The sequence below is a fragment of the Cariama cristata genome, unplaced genomic scaffold, assembly GCF_000690535.1.
Source record: "Cariama cristata isolate BGI_N322 unplaced genomic scaffold, ASM69053v1 scaffold17047, whole genome shotgun sequence".
NCBI lineage: Eukaryota > Metazoa > Chordata > Aves > Cariamiformes > Cariamidae > Cariama > Cariama cristata.
In genome coordinates this window covers 162604-180293 of record NW_009628907.1, presented here as the reverse complement: position 1 = coordinate 180293, position 17690 = coordinate 162604, and the positions used below count along the sequence as shown (strand labels likewise).

General features: G+C 44.0%; 1 protein-coding gene across 1 annotated transcript in view; it reads right to left on the bottom strand.

Moving 5' to 3' along the window:
* MACROD2 (MACRO domain containing 2) overlaps positions 1-17690 on the bottom strand; it is a gene marked incomplete at its 5' end in the record, with an annotated part of 83763 nt that overhangs the window by 4442 nt on the left and 61631 nt on the right. The window contains one exon of the mRNA XM_009704984.1: positions 1423-1506. Coding sequence (XP_009703286.1) covers positions 1423-1506 — 84 coding nt within the window. The remainder of the gene's footprint in view (positions 1-1422; positions 1507-17690) is intronic.

Below are 17690 nucleotides of genomic sequence, written 5' to 3'. Positions count from 1 at the left end.
GGAATGCCCTTAAGATACTCTTTCAGTAAATTTGGATTTGTTTTCACTAAGTAGCCCAGACAATTCCAAGGATTTGAAATTCAAATATTTCAATTTGACTACGACTTTTTGGTTTGTGTTTTCAGAGGATGAGGAAAGAAGGCTGGTTTGGCCTTACTCTGCACATCTAGCAGTAATAGCATAATCTCTAGTACTTTGGAAAAAAGAAAATCCATTACGCATGCTTTCTTTTCCTGTGCTTGCAAAAACTTCCCTACAGGCCAGTACCTAAATCAGCCACGGATTCAAAACACTGCAGCATGATCTGACATCAGAGAAAAGAAATCAGCATTACATTCTTTGTGTAACTAATATAAAAAAGAATAGAATGGTTTTGTCTTTTAGAAGTAAAAAAAGTATGCCTTGAATTTATATTAGTCAATGCTGAAGAGGTTAAGGGAGTTAAAAATCAGCCTTTGCTAGAGAGAGGAGTCCACGATAATAAAAAGAGGACTGGAACCCCAATTCCAAGCCCACTGCTGTTTGGAGCAGTAAAGAGGGCTCTTTGTGGAAAAAACAAGGAAATCCCATACGTAGCTTTGTTAAGGTATGAGAGCCAATCTAGAGGAGTGATAAAGAGTCTGCCTCACCAAAACCTAAGCACCAGGACGCTGATCCCATCCATTATTTCTTTACACACAGGAAGAGCCTAGAAGGACAATTTTTTTTGTTTATGAATATGTTACACACTGCAGAGCTCGAGCAGTGTCCTGACACTCAACCCTTGTTGGGACTTTGCCGACACCTGCTCACTGAGGTCAACGTCAAAAAAATTTAATCTCCAAGTTAGGAGATTCAGGTTGATAAATGTCCACAAACTTGACTGGAACTGCTGTTGGGTCACCAAATTGCGATAGTTTTATAAATAGTAAATGTCCTAGGGAGAGAGCTTTCCTCTGCTGCCAGACTGAGCTACAGATGGACTCTGGAGGAGGAGGGAGGGAAATCAGCTCTGAGCTAGAAGAGGGCCAACACAGGAGTTCAGAGTGGTTACACAGCCAACACTTGCCCTACGATGGAGTCAGGCACTAGCACAGAAATTTCCAGAAATCTTCTGACTCCTGTGTGAGACCACCCACATCTTGGCCAATTCGATATCCGGACCAAAATTACAGTGGGCCTAAAATATTGTTTAGTTAAAAGGCAGGCGGATTGAACATACCAACTGAATGTATAAACCCAGTCAACTAGAAAAGCAGGGCTATGGCATTGAAAGGTACTTCCACCAGACTTCCAAGACAGTAGAAGGGATTGTGTCAACTCTCAAGAAGATTCAGTTGAAGAGATTATAACTCCTATTTTTTGAGGGAAGTATACAAACAAACCCCAGATAGCCATGCTACGTATCCACTTCAGGACAACTAAAATATTAGAACAACATACCATCCTTATTTGAAACGTCAGCTGCTTCACATGCGAGGTCAACTTTCATAGGCTCCGCAGAAGTTTCTTCTTCCCCTTGCATCCCTGTAAGACACAGCAAAGAAGGGAGAAAAATCAATACTTACAGTACCCGATTAATGTGTAGTTCTCGGACACCATATGCCTGTTTTTTTTTCTTTTTCTTTTGGCATGCTCTTACCTTTATAGACTCTGCTGCTGTATAGTGGCAGCCATTAGAGAAAAGGGATATAGGAGGAGGAACATGGTTTGAAAATAATGGCTTGAATATTTGTAGCAATCTGCACTCTTTTCTAACTGGGATTGTTAAAACCACAACATGGTCTGTGCTTCTGTCTCCCTGCCATTCTTTTCTCATCATGTTTGAAGAATCCCTTCTGCTCATAAAATGCAATATATGACGGGGACCTAATCACACTTACAAAGTTTCTCTAGCTAGCAGAATAAAAATAGATACAGTGAGAGTTCAAATATACCGGGTAGTCAGACACAAACTAGAATTTGAATTTAGGAAAATGCATTTTATCGCTGTAACTCAACATTTTTATCTCTTCTACCTCAGGCTTGTCTGGAAGCCTAGATTCAATCTCCTAACAATATTTGAAATGGGGGGGTGGGGGGAAAGTGGTTTTGCTGTTTCGTACACAGTTCACCTAATATTCTGCCATTTAGAGTGCCGAGAAGCCAATTTTTAGTTAATTTCCATGGCACTACTACTCTGCTTTTGTGGCCTCTATAAAGCCTGTCGCACCTATCCTGCAATTGAACTGCAGGATGTCAGGCTGCTGGTTGCTAAGTGATTCAGACATTTGGGTGGTTATTATGAGAGAGCAAAGTGTAGTAAGGACTGAGACATTTCAAAAATGGTTTACTCTTAAGCTGAAATAATTTACCTCTTCAGCAACAGAGATGAAACGTTCACCATCCCACAAACACCTCCTTCCCCTTTCCGTGTAAGTCTAGAGTATTTTTTTTTTAAGTGCACTTGAGGGCACTACATTTATTTTGTCCATAAATGTGTATCTACCACTGAAGTTTTTAGCCAGTTTTCCTTCTAATCGTATCTGTAAACCAATACACCGTCATGGAGATTTCAGTTTCCTCTGTGCTTGCTATATTGGCAATGCTATTTCACAGGCAACTTCCAGCACGTTACCTATGGTCCTACCAAGCATCCAAATGCTAAAACAAGGACCCAGCACATACAGAAACGACTAAAAAATAGCCACCAGTAAGCTCAATTAGCTATCTCCGCAAGCGTGGGGGAAAGCGCGACCGATGACTTTGCAGTGATGGAGATGACATTCATCATTTTAATAGATCTTACTTTTACTGCAGAAATCCTTCAGTGGATCATCGTATCACCAGCTCCATCTCTTCCTCATCAGTTTACAATCATCTCCCCGTACAAGCAAACAAAATGCCCATAAACATCTGTGACTGTGAACCCCGCATGTCAGCGAACGCCCGAGATGGTCTGTTTGCAAGTGCGTCAAATCCCCGATGCTTCTCCGGGGAATTCAGGAGAGTGAGTGTGTTTTTTTCCTGAGGTTTCTTATGCACGAACAGGCCTAAGCTTTCCCAGAGCTTGCCCATGGCTCTTTTTGGCTCATGCAGAGGATAAACCCAGGTCACCCCATCGCAGAAGTGTGCGCACATGGCAGGAACTTGTCAAGTACAAGGCCGAGAAGGTATGCTCAAAATCCCTCCCGGACTTCTCCTAGCAAAATCAATATGAAATTTGGGTGACTAGGAAAGCACTGCTTAACCAGGGAAGATACACTGAAATTCAGGTTGTGCTACATTTGGTTAGCTGGGGGAAGCAACTCCAGGAAAAGCAAAATTTTGGAAAAATCAACTGTCCCAGAGTGCAGCCTGTAGCGGACGCAGCCCTTCCCACCAAGACACTCAGACATCTGATGCAGGACCCCTGCTAAATATCAACGTGCTCCAACTGGCAGCTGATGCCTCTGAATCCGACTTTGCCTCCTCCAAAACACCGTCTATTAACCCAATAAAGCAGATACAATATGACAGGTTACATCTTGGCTCCCGGTTTCTCTAACAGCTGGAGATACCTAGTCACTCGTCTGTTGTCAGCTCCTAAAGATGCCCGTGTGAAGTTCCCAGGCCCTATCACAAGATCTCCCATTAACTCGCCCGCACGCCTGGCTTCACCATGCTGCCGAAAGGTTTCTCGCTTTCAATTTCAGAAATCTCTCATGCAGCTGACATGTGCAAAGGATTACTGGCACGGCGCTAGGTGAAGACAGAGCCTAATTAAAGAGCAGACATTTTGTGTGTGCGCGCACACGTGTGCACATGTGCTAATTGGGGCTGCTGTGACAGGGACGAAAGCAGAAGGCATTGAGAGCCCTCGCTACCAAAAGCTACAGGTTCACCTCTTGGGACGGGCAGCCCTAGAAAGAGGCTGGAAGGAATAACAACAGCAGCAGCAAATTTGCAAAATTACTTTTTGAGAGGTTTAGTGCCATAAACATTGTCAGAAGAGCACTAATGCGTGGTTCTGCTTTTTTACCTTCTTTCCAACCTGAATAGCTGATTCCCCATCCCTTCCAGTAGGGGATTATGGCCATGTTGGTGTTGTGTTTTTTTAATAGTGTATGTTGATTGTTGGATATTGTCAGCAAGAAAATGATAGTGGGAAACAACGTTCAGGGACAAACAAGGCAGAAGATATTTTAAATCTTAACAAAGCTGAGCACCACCACAAACCTTGGGAGGAGGCTTGCACATTATATTGTCCAATTTTTGGGAAGACTTTCAATCTTGGTTAATATAAATCTTCATTTCTTCCCTCGCTGTTATTGTGGGTGGGGGACAGGAGCATTGACTATACTGCCATGCATGTGGAAAGGGTATTATCCAAAAAGCTTCTTTCCCTGTTGTGCAGTAAACCCGAGTGCCACACAGAAATGAGCCCATTTCACATAAACAGCAGAACTCGATCAATACCAGAACTGCCTTGACAACCAATTTATTCTACAGGTCTCCCCTCACCCCCTTGTTTTGATTGCTTCAGGTTAGAGCACAAACAAGCAAGGTATTTCGGGTCTCCGAGCAGGAGCTGAGAGTTAGGGAAGGGGAGGGAGCCTGGGAGGTACCACTTTCAGTTTCAATTACCATTTCCAATTGTGCCCCTGACAGAGCTCGTTACCTGAACCCTTTGCAGGCTGGTTACACAACCAGCCCAGCACTAAGTGACAACCAGCTTCCGACGTGGGCAAGGATGGCTCCCAGCATTTTGAAATGCATAAGACAAGTATATACCAGGAAGACAGAAATCTCTGCGCTGTTATTTCATCTTTTTTTTTTTTTTTTCTCCTGTATAGTCACAATCTGCAAATAGTTCCACGTGGTTACAGCTAATACACTGTTCTTTCTCCAGAGAAACGTGGTGCTAGATTCATGTACGATTCACAAGATTAACATGAAGATGTGGCCGTTGTGGGTACACCAGCATCAATTTTAAAAGTGCCCGAGTACAGAGGTCAGACATCGATTCTCCACACCCCTGATAAATCCTAATAAGTAAACAGGGTAACCCTCCTCCTTCTCCCTTTGCACAAGGTTTACATCTATTTCAAGTGATAAAAGCAGGCAACTATACAGCCTTAGAGGCTGTAACACTGAGCAATCCATAAACCCCATTTTTACCTGATCATCAGCAAGGCTTTGCCGTGCACTGAACAGCACCTCTGTAATCAGGAGAGAGAGGCAGGCTCCTCTCCCAGGTAACTCAAAGCAAAATCCCAATGCAGTCTCCCTAGAATCAATGAATCGTTCCTGGAAGGCGCCTGAACCGGGTTTCTGCTCTGAGCTGCCCACGTTAAGGGAGTTTTTTTTCTCTTTGCTGACTGGCGAGGGAGCCTGGGAGATGGGGCGCTCTTGGCAGAGCCCAGCCTTGGCAGAGTCCTCGCACCCGGGGTAGGGAAGGGATTGTCAAGGGGGCTCTGAATCAGGAATCTGCATTTCTGCTATTAGTTCCTCGCTTGTTATAAGGCGGTAAACTAGCTTTAAGATGAACAGGAAAAACAGATTTCACACATACATGAGTTCTGTCAGTGCAATCAGGCAACACCAAGAGAACTTAAATCTTAAAAATTCCCCATTTTTAGAGGTCTTGCAACTAAGTGGGAAATCCTGGCCCTACGATCATCCTGAATATTTGAGGAAGAAAAGGGTTATCAATAATACAACAGTCCAGACAACTACATCTGTATTTACAGGCAAAATGGCAAGGTCATTAGTCCTGTAACATGTCTGCCCAGCAATTTTGGGTGTTGCCACAGGAATTCCAATAAAAACTACCCTGATGGACAATTTGCAACCAGGGGAAATTCATTAGTCATAAATTATTTGTAGAGCAGTTGCTTCTACTCATGTTATATACTTCAAAAAAAAATCACCTCTGTCATTATGCAATATGAAAACCACACTGCAGCTTTTCTGAATGATCCAGATTTCCCTGATTCATACCCACTGATTAAAATTTATTATTTTGATTTTAGCTGTAAATATGCTTCCCCTAATTGGGAGACTCTGAGAGACGGAGGCTCATTAAAATCCAAATTTCTCAGGTTAAAATTTGAAGGCACCATTTTTCATCTGCAGCAACAAAAAAGACAGACAAAGCTCTTCTGACCCACAGCTGCATTGTCTTAGCTGTCAAAACCAGTTTCGTTTTTCTTGCTCTGCAAATAGCCAGAGCTGTTTTTTCCTTATTCCCAGTCATTTCACTATAGCTCTTTGCTAATGTGACTGTCAAGCCTTCATGTACTTTGCTTACTGCTGTATTTTACTAGCATTATAAATGCTGCTTCACTTACAAACTGAAGCTGTCTATGATACAAGGGCTCAGTTTGACTCCTGTTCGACACCTCCACCTGGGACGTCTGACCCTTTTAACCAGACCAGATTCTACCACATTAAAGATTTATGCTGTCTTCTTGCATGCCTTTACATGCAAACCCACCCAACCTGCTGCTCTCAGGGCTCTAAAACAAACACAGCAATTGCGGCCCGTCTGTACTTTGTTATCTTCAACTCGGCGGCAGTTTTCCCCCTCGCTATCCTTCCGCAACGCACAGGTCGAGCGCGACAGCGCCGAGTCTGCAGGAATGGCACTGCCGCAAAGACGCCTTTCGCTATTCAGCGTGGCTTCGTTAACAAGAAGCTGCTCCATCTGTTAAATCAGGAATATTCTACCTCAACCAACAGCCCCCCCAGCAACTAGCCACCACACAAGATGAAGGGAGAACTCAGGGACGCAGATTTCAGAGGAGGGTGTGCTGGCCGGGATGCTAGCTTTGCTGGGCTTTTGAAGGCACTGAGCATCGTTTCTTAATGCCACGCGTGGGCTGTCAGGATTCACGGTGCAGCCCTTCATCGTTAAATGGAGTGTTTACCCTCCCTTTTGGCATTTTGGCTTTGTCTCCCGGAGTAACCCAGTGCAATGAAGCTCCCCGTCCCTCCAGTGTAGCGTGCATCATCTCAGCTCTCTGTGTTTGTGCACGCAACTGTACCTAAAGGCATCGCACTGCTTCCAGCCACTGTTATTTCCAGCTCAAGCTGAACCGCAATTTTTTTTAATGCGATTTAAAAGTGTCTAAGATCCGCTTATCCCTATCCCCTTCCAGCCCTTTATTAAACATACTGTTAGTAAATCTCATTATGCCTTCTTTTCCCTAAAGGTGGGAATGGGAGGGTAGTGAGGATTGTCTCTCAGCAATATGGTCCATAAAAGCCATACAAATTGGGCGTCTCTAAAATCGCTAATGCCCATCAGGAGCTCTTTGTGTCTTTTGTCTCTCTGTAACAATAGGATAAACCTGCACACAGCAGGCTCTTGATGAATACAAGGGCCTATCGTTTTAAGGAAAGCCCTTTTAGAATTTTTTTTATTCTGAAAAAGCCTTAAGAGGCCATGTTGCTGTTTTCCAGATGCTCTTTCCGTGAAACCTCTCATCAGAGAAGAAGCCTGCAGCACAGAATATCTGAAATGGAGCACCCAGAAGCTTTCATCACATTCCTCAATCGCTGGCTGTTAACAAGGAAAATGTTGCCTGGTTGTATTCAAACCAGTAGATCATCTGTCCTGAACGCCTTCCAAAGCCCTTGTGCTCCATTTCCCTGCCTACAAATAAGGCAAATAGCATGCTCAGCAGTATTATGAAAAGTGAAGGGTTTGTGAATGAATAGAAATGGCATAATTATTTATCTTCCTTTCCCAATCTGTCATTTTCTCTGCCACCTTCAACCGTTTATGAAACTTGTAAGGGATTTGGTTCGGTTCCTGATCACTAGCTTCCTGATCCTAAAAAGCTGCGTAGGTGTGAGGAATCACAGCACTGGAAGACCCTTTTGTGTAAGCTGCAGGAAATCTCCAGGTCTCCTAAGGCTCAGCTTTCACCAGGGGGAATGATGCTGGGCATTCAGAAATGTTTTTCTCATTCTGTGGCTGGGGGAGCAAGACTGCTGAATTGACCAGTGGCTGCCAGAACGATCCCTGCACCTCCACTCCCATCACAACACTATTTTCTCCGCACCCTCACCATGTTCATTACCACGTACCTCGTCTCTCTGCAGCTGTCCTCATACAGAAACTTTAATTCCTCTTTGCACCACTGATCTGGGGCGAGCACTCGGTCCTTAATTTTGAAGAACCGATCCGGGAGCCCAACGGCTTTAATAGGCCTTGCTTTCCCCTCCAACGCCAACAACTTAATAGCTTGTGCCTCCGCTGGATTTTCCATCAGCACGTACTATGCCCCTATTCCATTTCAATCTTGCATTCACTGTATTTTCTGAGCATTTCAAATGATCTTGAGGCAACCGCAGCAAAGCAATAGACTGTGAAAGCAAAGAGGTCCTGGATCTCCTAAGTAGGGCAGAGTTGTCACAACACCATGCTATTTATTTCAGAAAAGAGAAAGAAACTCTCTGTTTCCCTCCAAAGGGGCCACTCCATGCCAGTCCTCAGCCCTGAGCAGCTGCATGAGAAGTAGGTGGGTGCTGGGAGGGAACAGAAACAATATTTATAAATGAAATTATAAGGAAAGGGTGAGGAAAGAGAGGATGAGAACCTGAGAGGACACAAACAGCAAATTGCCCAAGAACTGGAAGTTAGAAAAGTTCCTTTCAGACAAGCACCCTCATCTTTTAGGAAGTCCCCGCTCCCCGGCTCCAGCGGAGAGGCCGAAGGGGTGAAAAAGCACGCCATCCGCACAGGACAAAAGGAGGCTTTGCCTGAGTTTCTGATAACGAACAGGCGGGGCTGCTCGCCCTTATGGCTGCGACCATTTATTTCTGGGGTCACTGCTTCTGAAAGAGATTACTGCTGAGTCAGAGAGTAGCCTTGGAAAATATTCTGTTCAATTCCTTTTCAAGGAGACTATTGCCAAGTATATGAAGAATGAGCTTCAAAATAGCAGGGAACAGAAGGGTAAATAAGGAGGGTGTGTGGATCTGCGTGAAAGGTAGTAACAATACACACTGTGGGAGAAAGACTCTTCCCTGTTATTTATCCAGAGACCCCAACCTCAATTCTGCAGCTTAAAATGAAACAGAATATTCACAATGAGGAAAGGCACATGAAGTTCAACAAAGTCCTGATAACAGATGTAACCTTACAGGTATGCTGTAATTTTCAAACATTTTGTGATACAAAGATGAACAGCCAGCATGAAAAATAAAAGTTAATTAAAAAAAACAAACACCAAAAAACCAGACCTCAATAAAAACTTGGATAACCAGAGATATAGAACTCACTCGGCTGAAATGTCTCGCTCTCTGGAAAGAGTACTTGCCTTTCGAAAGGCTTACCACCTCCTGACCGAGCACTCTGTTTTAATTTTTAGAAAACTGTTAGCCTCCTAAAACCAAGCTGAACTTAGTATGAAACTCATTTGCTTGAAAAGAAATGGTAATTGGCAGCACTCAATATCAAAGCCCTTACAGATGATACTTACCATCTCTTTTTCCCCTCCTGAGACAGATGTTCAATAATCATTTTTCAAAAACAATTAAAGAAATGTACTCATTTTTTTTTTTAAACTGAGCTCTGCTCTGACTCCTTTAAAGCCAAAATTTTATGGTCAGCTTTTTAACTATACGGTAATAAACACAAATCTGCTGTAAAGGACTAAGTTTGCTACTGAGCTCCTCACCTGTTCTCGCTCTAAGGGCTGTTGTTTCGGACCTGGATGGTGACTCATCAAAATATAACAGATGTTTAAATAAAACACACAGAGGCACGCTTGCATGAGGATATTTACGTTCAAGGGCAGTAAGCAATTTTTCATAAATAAATGGCTGGGAGTTGTTTTCCCTCTATAAAGAAGGGAATAGCCAAGTGATAGGTGGTGGTGCTGGACATGTTCCCCAAGGCGATGCTCCCCATTCTGCTCGGGAAGCGCCATGCGCCCCGTGGAGAGAAGCCATCGCGGAAATCTGGCTTCTGGAGATTCGTGCAGCTTTTGCTGTCAGAGGATGTCATTAATGCTGATTGCTGCCCTCATTTCTTTGGTGAAAACCTGGCATCCTCCTCTACAGCAATGAGTGAGCCAACACCAGCCAGCCTCAAAGGAACAGGAGGGAAATCGAACATATTGCAAGTGCTATATTACCCTCTAAGCGCAGATGCCATTTTTAATTTCTACTGATAACTGGATGAATGTAAGAGCAAAATTCTACAACGATGATGCGGAGTAAGATGTTTCCCCAGGAAATAACAGAACCACATCAGAGCAAGGGGTGGTCTAACCTCCAGCTGCCCTATGCCAGCAGGCAACAACCACATCCTCCTCTGAACACAGAGCATATAGAAATAAGCCATGAGAGGACCAAAATCCCCAAATCACAACGCTGCCAGAGGGGATCGCATACCACCTACTCCCAAACCAAAACAAGCCTAAAAGAACAACCTAGCTACTACTGCGGGCATTGCAGCTCCGTGGTGGCAATCGTGCTCTTCTACCCATTTCAGTGACATGTCTTAAAAATCAGATTTACCGCTCACATTTTGGGGAGCAAGGGAGGTGCAGAGCCAGACAGCGACAGTATAGCTGCTGTTTAACACTTGAAATACCCACTCGTCCTCCTGACACTCACCTCCTCCCATGAAGCCAAAAGTATTTCCAAAACACTGAAAAGCACAATGGAAAAGATGACTCCTGTGGGTTGCTTTTAGAAAGAAGTAATCCACTAGCCTGGGTGTTATCATCTGCACCGTAGGAGCGTATCGCCGCATGATGATTGGCGTGGCTGGTATTTCCCAGCAAGGCTAAAGACTGGTTTTAGATTACCAAATCAGTGAGGTTTATTTGCTCTATTTTTTGGAGAAAATGTTAAGATCAAATTCAAAATTCAACAGTGTGGGGTAGAAAAATTTTGCCCACAACACAGCTTCCAGAAAAGCAATTTTGCAGGCCAGGAAAAAGCAAGTGTCAGTACTGGCAGTCATATGCTTGCTTCTCTTCCTTGCGGAGAGCCATTATGCAGTGTTTTCTAAAATTGTAAATGTTCTTTCTGCCTCACAATGGGAAACAACACTAATATGCATCACAGGGTGTGTGATAAAATGTGCGGTGCTATTGTTGCCTTTGATTTGTCTTCCATTTATATCAGCTCTCAGTAAGAATTACACAAAGACAGAGCTGCAGATTTTTCTTCTCAACTTTTTTACATTTCATCCTTTGTTTAGTTCATAAATTCTAGGGTCTAACTAGGATGTTACATCAGAGACAGGAATTTACATTTAGATAACTTAATGCAAAGAATACTAAGCAATCATAATCCTGCCCCCTCCAAAAAGCTCCAGAGTACTTCCCAACTGACCTCAGCTATACAGAACAGGGATGTTGCTTATTTGCTTTAAGCTGAACATTTCTTTCTCCTTCTCCAGTAACACAACATTCAGGGGGTTTTTTGGTTGCCTTTTTTGGTTTGTTTTCAACTTCCCCCCACCCTCCTCTCCTTTTTCTTGATTTTAGCGGGTCTCGCTCCTGGCGCTGGCCCTGACTCGGTCTCTGGCTCTGGAGATGGCTCCTCTTTGTAGTCTGGGAGAAAGTCTGGGAAAAGACCCTGAGTGCGGTGGGGGAGTGCGACAACCACAAGAGGAAGGCCACTTTGTTTCTTGCGAGTTACCTAAAAAATAGGTAGCAGACAACCCCCCAAGGACAGCTTTCTGATTGCAGGACAACTTAAGAGAGACAGCTTTTCTTCTTCAGGACCCTACAGAGAGACTTGCTAGTCATGGGCAAGCAAAAAGCCAGCAATGTGCAGTAAATTACTCCAGAGAAGTCCTGCGTCAGGTCCACTGTCTCTGACATCTACCAACATCGACACCCAGATTTATCAGATCTGCAGCTCAGCTTAGGCACAGGGGGCAAGTACTGGGGGCTTTTTTGTCTGCCTAACAGCTTTATTCCTAGTAACACTTCACCTTATATGAGCTCCTTCCCACTGTTTGAAGAGGTCCATCCTGCTGTTACTGGTCACTCGGGCAACTTTGTAAGCAGGAGAACAAGGGGTCAGAAATTTACTCTAGGTTTCACACATATCAGAGACTTACTTGTATCAAAAGAAAGTAAATTGAAATAGCAGGTTAGACCAAAGCTGGCTTATGACTAGACCATTATTGTTACATTGGGTAAAAATTGGAGCAATTCATTTGGAAAGCTTAGGCACATTTTTTCCTCAGTCATCTTGCCTTCACTCCAAATTACTGAAAATTCCTCCAAGTCCTGTTATATCTTGAGGCACCGAATAGAAACTGGAGGCCAAAACCAGAAACCACAAAACACAGAGTCTGAACAAAGGTCTTTAAGAAAAAAGGGCCGAGGGGGGAAGGAAACTTTCAGTTTTGTCTCAATATGTTTCTTATCAGAGAATATGCTTTCAAAAAGACCAGGATTTTTCCCTTGAGTACTGGAGATCGTAACCCCTCTCTCCATCAAACACTCTCTTAACACAGAGGTTGTTCTAGATGCTAGCAGACATAGGTCAGTATTTTCAAAAATAGGTGACTAACATTACGAGCTCTTTAAAATGGAGTTTAGATCCAGATTTTCAAAAGCTCCAAGCACCCAGCTTCTCCAGCTGGCTTCAAAGGGTCTCACTTCATAAGGTGTTTGGGATGTGCTCAGCATTTCTGAAAATCAGGCCACCTATTCAGGATCCTAAACACGGCCTTAAAAACGTAATGCCAATTCTTACTGCACTAAGGATGACACCACCTCTCTAACCCGTGCTTAGAAAGCTCTGTGACATTATAACTAACAATACGCCTTTCGCCTTTTTTTCCCCACAACAGAATTTACAGAACTGCTAATAACACCGGTGTCTATCAGGAAAACTGGCAGACTCTTGAGTTTAGCAAGATAACTATAATTTTCCTTGAAGCTATTGAGCAAGTCTGTAACATCTCCCAAAATTCTCTTAATAACTGACAGGTTCCTTACAATGAGGTGCTCTGAACGTCAGCCAGAACGCAGCAGCCAGTGCTGTGGGATACTCAGAAATGTCACATGCCATATAAAAGCACTGAAACCCAGGCTGGCACGCTGCAGTACTTCGCCCTTCCCACAATGCCATCCCCCTGCTATGGGGTGCCAGAAAACGTCAAGACTAATACTTGGGGTCTTAGCACCAAAGTCAAGGCTTCTACCAATTAAGGCAGAAGAGAATAATTGTATTAGCAGTTGATAGCAGCGGACTTTTGTCCTGCTAAAGGAGGATGACATGCACACATTAAAAGCATTTCCTCAAGCTAAACTCCTTCAGATTGCTGGATTTGGACCACATTTTATGATTTATTCATAATGAAGAGCTACTCAGCTCATGAACTTGCAGATGCCCAAAGCCTTTTCATTATACAGCTTTCAACTCTTCTGGGTTTAAAAAAAAAAAGAAAAAAAGAAATTGATATAGTGGTTCCACCCTTGGGTCAACCCGCAGCAACATCTCCCCTCACCTTTTCCCCTTGAGTACCCACAGCTGGAGGCCAACACAGAGCTTTCGCCAGCACCTAGCACGAAGGAGGGTCACAATTAGGGCTACAGATGTGCGCTACCTCTCATGGTCCAAAGTCTGCAAGAATTTGTACGCCGGTACAAGGACTGCCACTGCCCACAGTCTCCACAAATGCCTTGGCATCTGTTACTTTCATGGGAACTACTGAAGCTTTCAAAAGAATGCAAAAAGTGCTAATCCCCTGGTGCAAGTGACTTCAGCCTTGACAGACGTTTTCTCAGAGTCAGAGATAAAACTGAAGGATTCAGCCATAAAGGATTAGGAGTGGTGTCACCTAGAATTAAGTCACTGGCCTTGAACCATGTTTTTGTTCAGCCCTGTCAATAGCAAATTTCACAATCTTAAAAACAAGGTTTATTGAGTTTCTTTAAATACATTTTTTTTTTCCTCTTGATTTCCTGGGTAGGTTTAAAGGTCCAGACAATTCACGTTATATTGTTTTATAGTTTCCATTTTTTACTACACTTTAGTGCACTAAAACCCATCAGTCTGACAGTCTGAGGAGAGTCAAACAACCCCTTTTCACAATTGTGCACAGGATGTTTCTTATATACATAAGGAAAGCAAGGAAATAAAATAAACACCTTGCACAGATCTTTTCACATAGAGTCTGTATAAATAAAATAGATTCTAAAAGGGGAGGGCCTGTTACAGATAGAAAATAGGTGGTCTTTGTCTAAAGAGCTTATAGTTCACAGCAAATCTAGATAAATACTTTGCTTGCTTAGTTATCTTGTTATTCTGACGTATGCACCTAAAAGAGGTCCCTGCATGAGTTGTGCTCTAAGTTAAAAATCTGCGGCCTTTCCGTTACCAGGTGTAGAGATTACTTGGGGTGGTAGGGGAGAAATAAGCCTTGTGCCTTAATGGGTTGTTTCAGTTCGCACCGAGTATCTGTGACAATGCCAAGCACTGATTGAAAATCTTACGAGGATCCTAAGCACAGAGTACCACCGATCCTCAGCCTGGTAAAACATGCCATAATTTGGGAGTATCGTGCAAAGTTCACTTTGACTTAGCTCTGTGCACTACAAGTTGACAAGGAATTTGCATGGCAGAGGCTAACCTGCGTTTCCACACGAGAACCATAGGTTTTAGGTTTGTTCAAGGAACATCATCTTGCAAAAATGCAACAGCTGAATAAAACAAAACCTTACTTCAGCCTCAGATGTACCTGTACTTCAAACACAGGGAAGGAGGAGGAGAGGGTAAGTCTCCATGTCATGCCACCATGTCACGCCACGCAGTGCGGCACCTCGCAGAAGTTTTGGCTGCTTTGCCTCCTGCCATCAAAGCTTGCAAAAGTGCCTGGCTCAGGCTGGAGACCGGTGGGCGGTGGGCGACAGCCCCGATACCGCGCCAAAGCTACTGCATCTCACAGGCAGCGGGTGGTCCTGCTGCACAGGGAACCGACTGGAAAGGCACATGTGGAGTTGATCAAAATATTTCTAACAAAGCCTTTTCCTGAATAAAATTACTTCTTTTTTTTCCTCTCCTCTCTTAAAAGAACAGATAGTTTTATGGGAAATGTCATGTTTTCAGGGAGTCATACAAACGTAGCCTGAGAAGCCCAAGATTTCCAGACAAATGTTGCTTGCTCTTGCCAAAACTATGAACCGAAGCTATCAGATTTCTGTTTTTAAGAAAAAGTAAAAAACCTCAGAAATTCAAAAGGAAGCGAGTATTTTTTTGATTTTGTAAAAAATTTTCATGGAAGGAGGAACAAGGGGGAAGAGCTTCTGACTAGCTATCAGGAAACACCTACGAGTGTGCGTATTGGTCATTCAAGCCACACGTATTTCTGGCAGAGCTAAGGGAGCTATTCGTTAACCAGCAGGAGCTGGAGGAAGCCCGCTGGTCACAGATGATCCATGTATAAGACAGCAGTACAACTGTGTTGGAAATCCATGAAACGGATGCTCCACGTAGGCTGATAAGCAAGCGAAGCCATGAAATTTAGGCTGTGCACTCCTTGGGTAGAGACAACTGTGCACGGCACCTTGCACGGTATTACCAGCTCAAGCTTAGGAACTGTGTTGCATGCTATATGGCAGTAATGATTAATGATGATAGTAACGATACTAATGGTTAAAAAGATCCTGCTTATCCATCTGCATGCTCCTTGTCAGCAAAATTCTTCACTTGTTTCATTTCCTTAACACAGAGTAATCCATAACCCAAAAGACAACTTAATAGTGTACCAATTACAGTACAATAGAAAGTATAATGAAAATAGAGCCAAGTTAAAGTGCGCTACGTTCAGTTTACCAACTCTTCCCTCTCATGGCACGTTTGCTATAGCAAGCTTAAAAGTTCAGATCCGTTTTATTTCTGCCTGCCCTCAGCCCAAACAGGAAAGTGCTCTGCAAATAGTTGAAAGAAACAATAAGGACTCCAGGTGAGACAGATCACATACTGTACACAGAATTACTTCCCCAGAGCGAGCCCACGTAGCGGTGTTTTGTGACATTCATCATTAAAGTTCAGTCCTTGGAGTGCTGCCATCGTGGCCATGCGCAGCCGGCTCTCCGCTGATGGAGCGGAGCTTATAACCAAAGGCCATCCCTCCCGAGGGCAGCGCAAAAGCCATTTGAATATCAGGCCTCGGGAAAGGTGGTTTTCTATCCTTAGCTGGGTTTATTTCAAACAGTCTTTCAAGGGCTGCTAGTGGGCCAATCAGTTTAAGCGTGTGACGTTTTATAGCAACAAAATTGTGAAGTCTCCAGAAACTAAAAACCGGTGAAATGTGGAAAAAGAGCTGCCTTCTTGCCAAAACAAAATTCCTGGTAATATACCGTGTTGGATCAAAGACAAAGCATGTCGCAGACACCGAGAACTGGCACAAACCTTGTCACGAAGGCTTTGGGGGCTGCTGGGTGGCAGCCTCTCCGGTGTCCTCGGCCACTGGCTGAGCACGGCCAAGGCTGGCCCGGCCTCCTGCCCCTTCCTCCAGCTTCCCTAGGGACATACCCTCCCAACTCTGACTTATTCCCCACCTGGGGACACACATCACGGGCAGCAGGGCTGCTCGGTGAGTCACTGGGGAGCCCCTGCCGCTCCGGGGGATGCCTCCTCAGCAACTCCCAGCAGCAAGGCAGCGAGAGGACGAGAGAGAGAGAGCAATTGTAAGGTGTGCCTGGCAATTTGTACCTGCTGCTGTTGCTCTCGAAGGGTTAGAGCTCACGCCTTCATTTCCAAAGCCCGCAGCTGGCCTGAGTACTTCAAGCTATCAGACAGCATAGGGATACGGTAAAGCATGGAGCAGCTTCAAGTGGTGCGTTTCTTTGTGCATACACGTCCTTTGGGTCCCGGGGTCTCCGCCCAAAGACTCTTCCACCTCCCAGTCAATTAAGAGAAGGTGCAAAATACCAGATAAATGGCATTTCCTAGCAATTCTGATAAACAAAGTATATAAACAGCTACTTTAAAAGCAGACTTTGAAATGCCACTGGCTTGCTTTGCGCTGAGCGTGTTCCCAGGGAGAATGTCAGGTCGCATAACTCATTTGTTATCTTTACACAGAGGACCTTCACTGAGCACCAGCCATCATAAAAATACTAACATTCCTTTTTTGTGGAAAACAAATATAAAAGAAAAACGCAGCATCTCTCTTAAAAGAAACCAGTTAGCACTTCAAAGATTACCACAAGGTCTGTAAATAGCAATGTCAATACACCGGGGAGCTGCACTCCTCTTAACGACAGCCTGAGTTACTCAAATGGAGGTAGCAACGTTACAGGCCTTCCCCGTGAAACAAAACTACATTGTGCATTCATTCAGACACACTCTTTGCATTTTATTTCCCTCGGACGGCTCAAAAAATACCAAGAATCGGCATAGCATAAGAACAGCATTTCAATCTAGCCTTATATAAAGCACTGCTCTCCTCCGGGCAGTATGCACCCAGCGACATCTACTTTATATATACCACGAAGGGGAGCGTCAGGGATAAAACTGCGGTAATTGAGGTCACGTCTTCCATGTTTGTGAAGAAACCCCCTCTGACATTTTTCCGTCATCCACGGACACTTTCATGTACTTACAGCTAGCCATTTTAATTATATCTCAATATTTACCTCCCGAGTGGCTAAATTAGTAGGTATTTAATTCTAGTGATGCAAACACCTGATGCCTGAGTGCTCTCACCTGCCTGTAAACGTGAAACACAAGCCACTGAATTCAATTACGTGGCACCT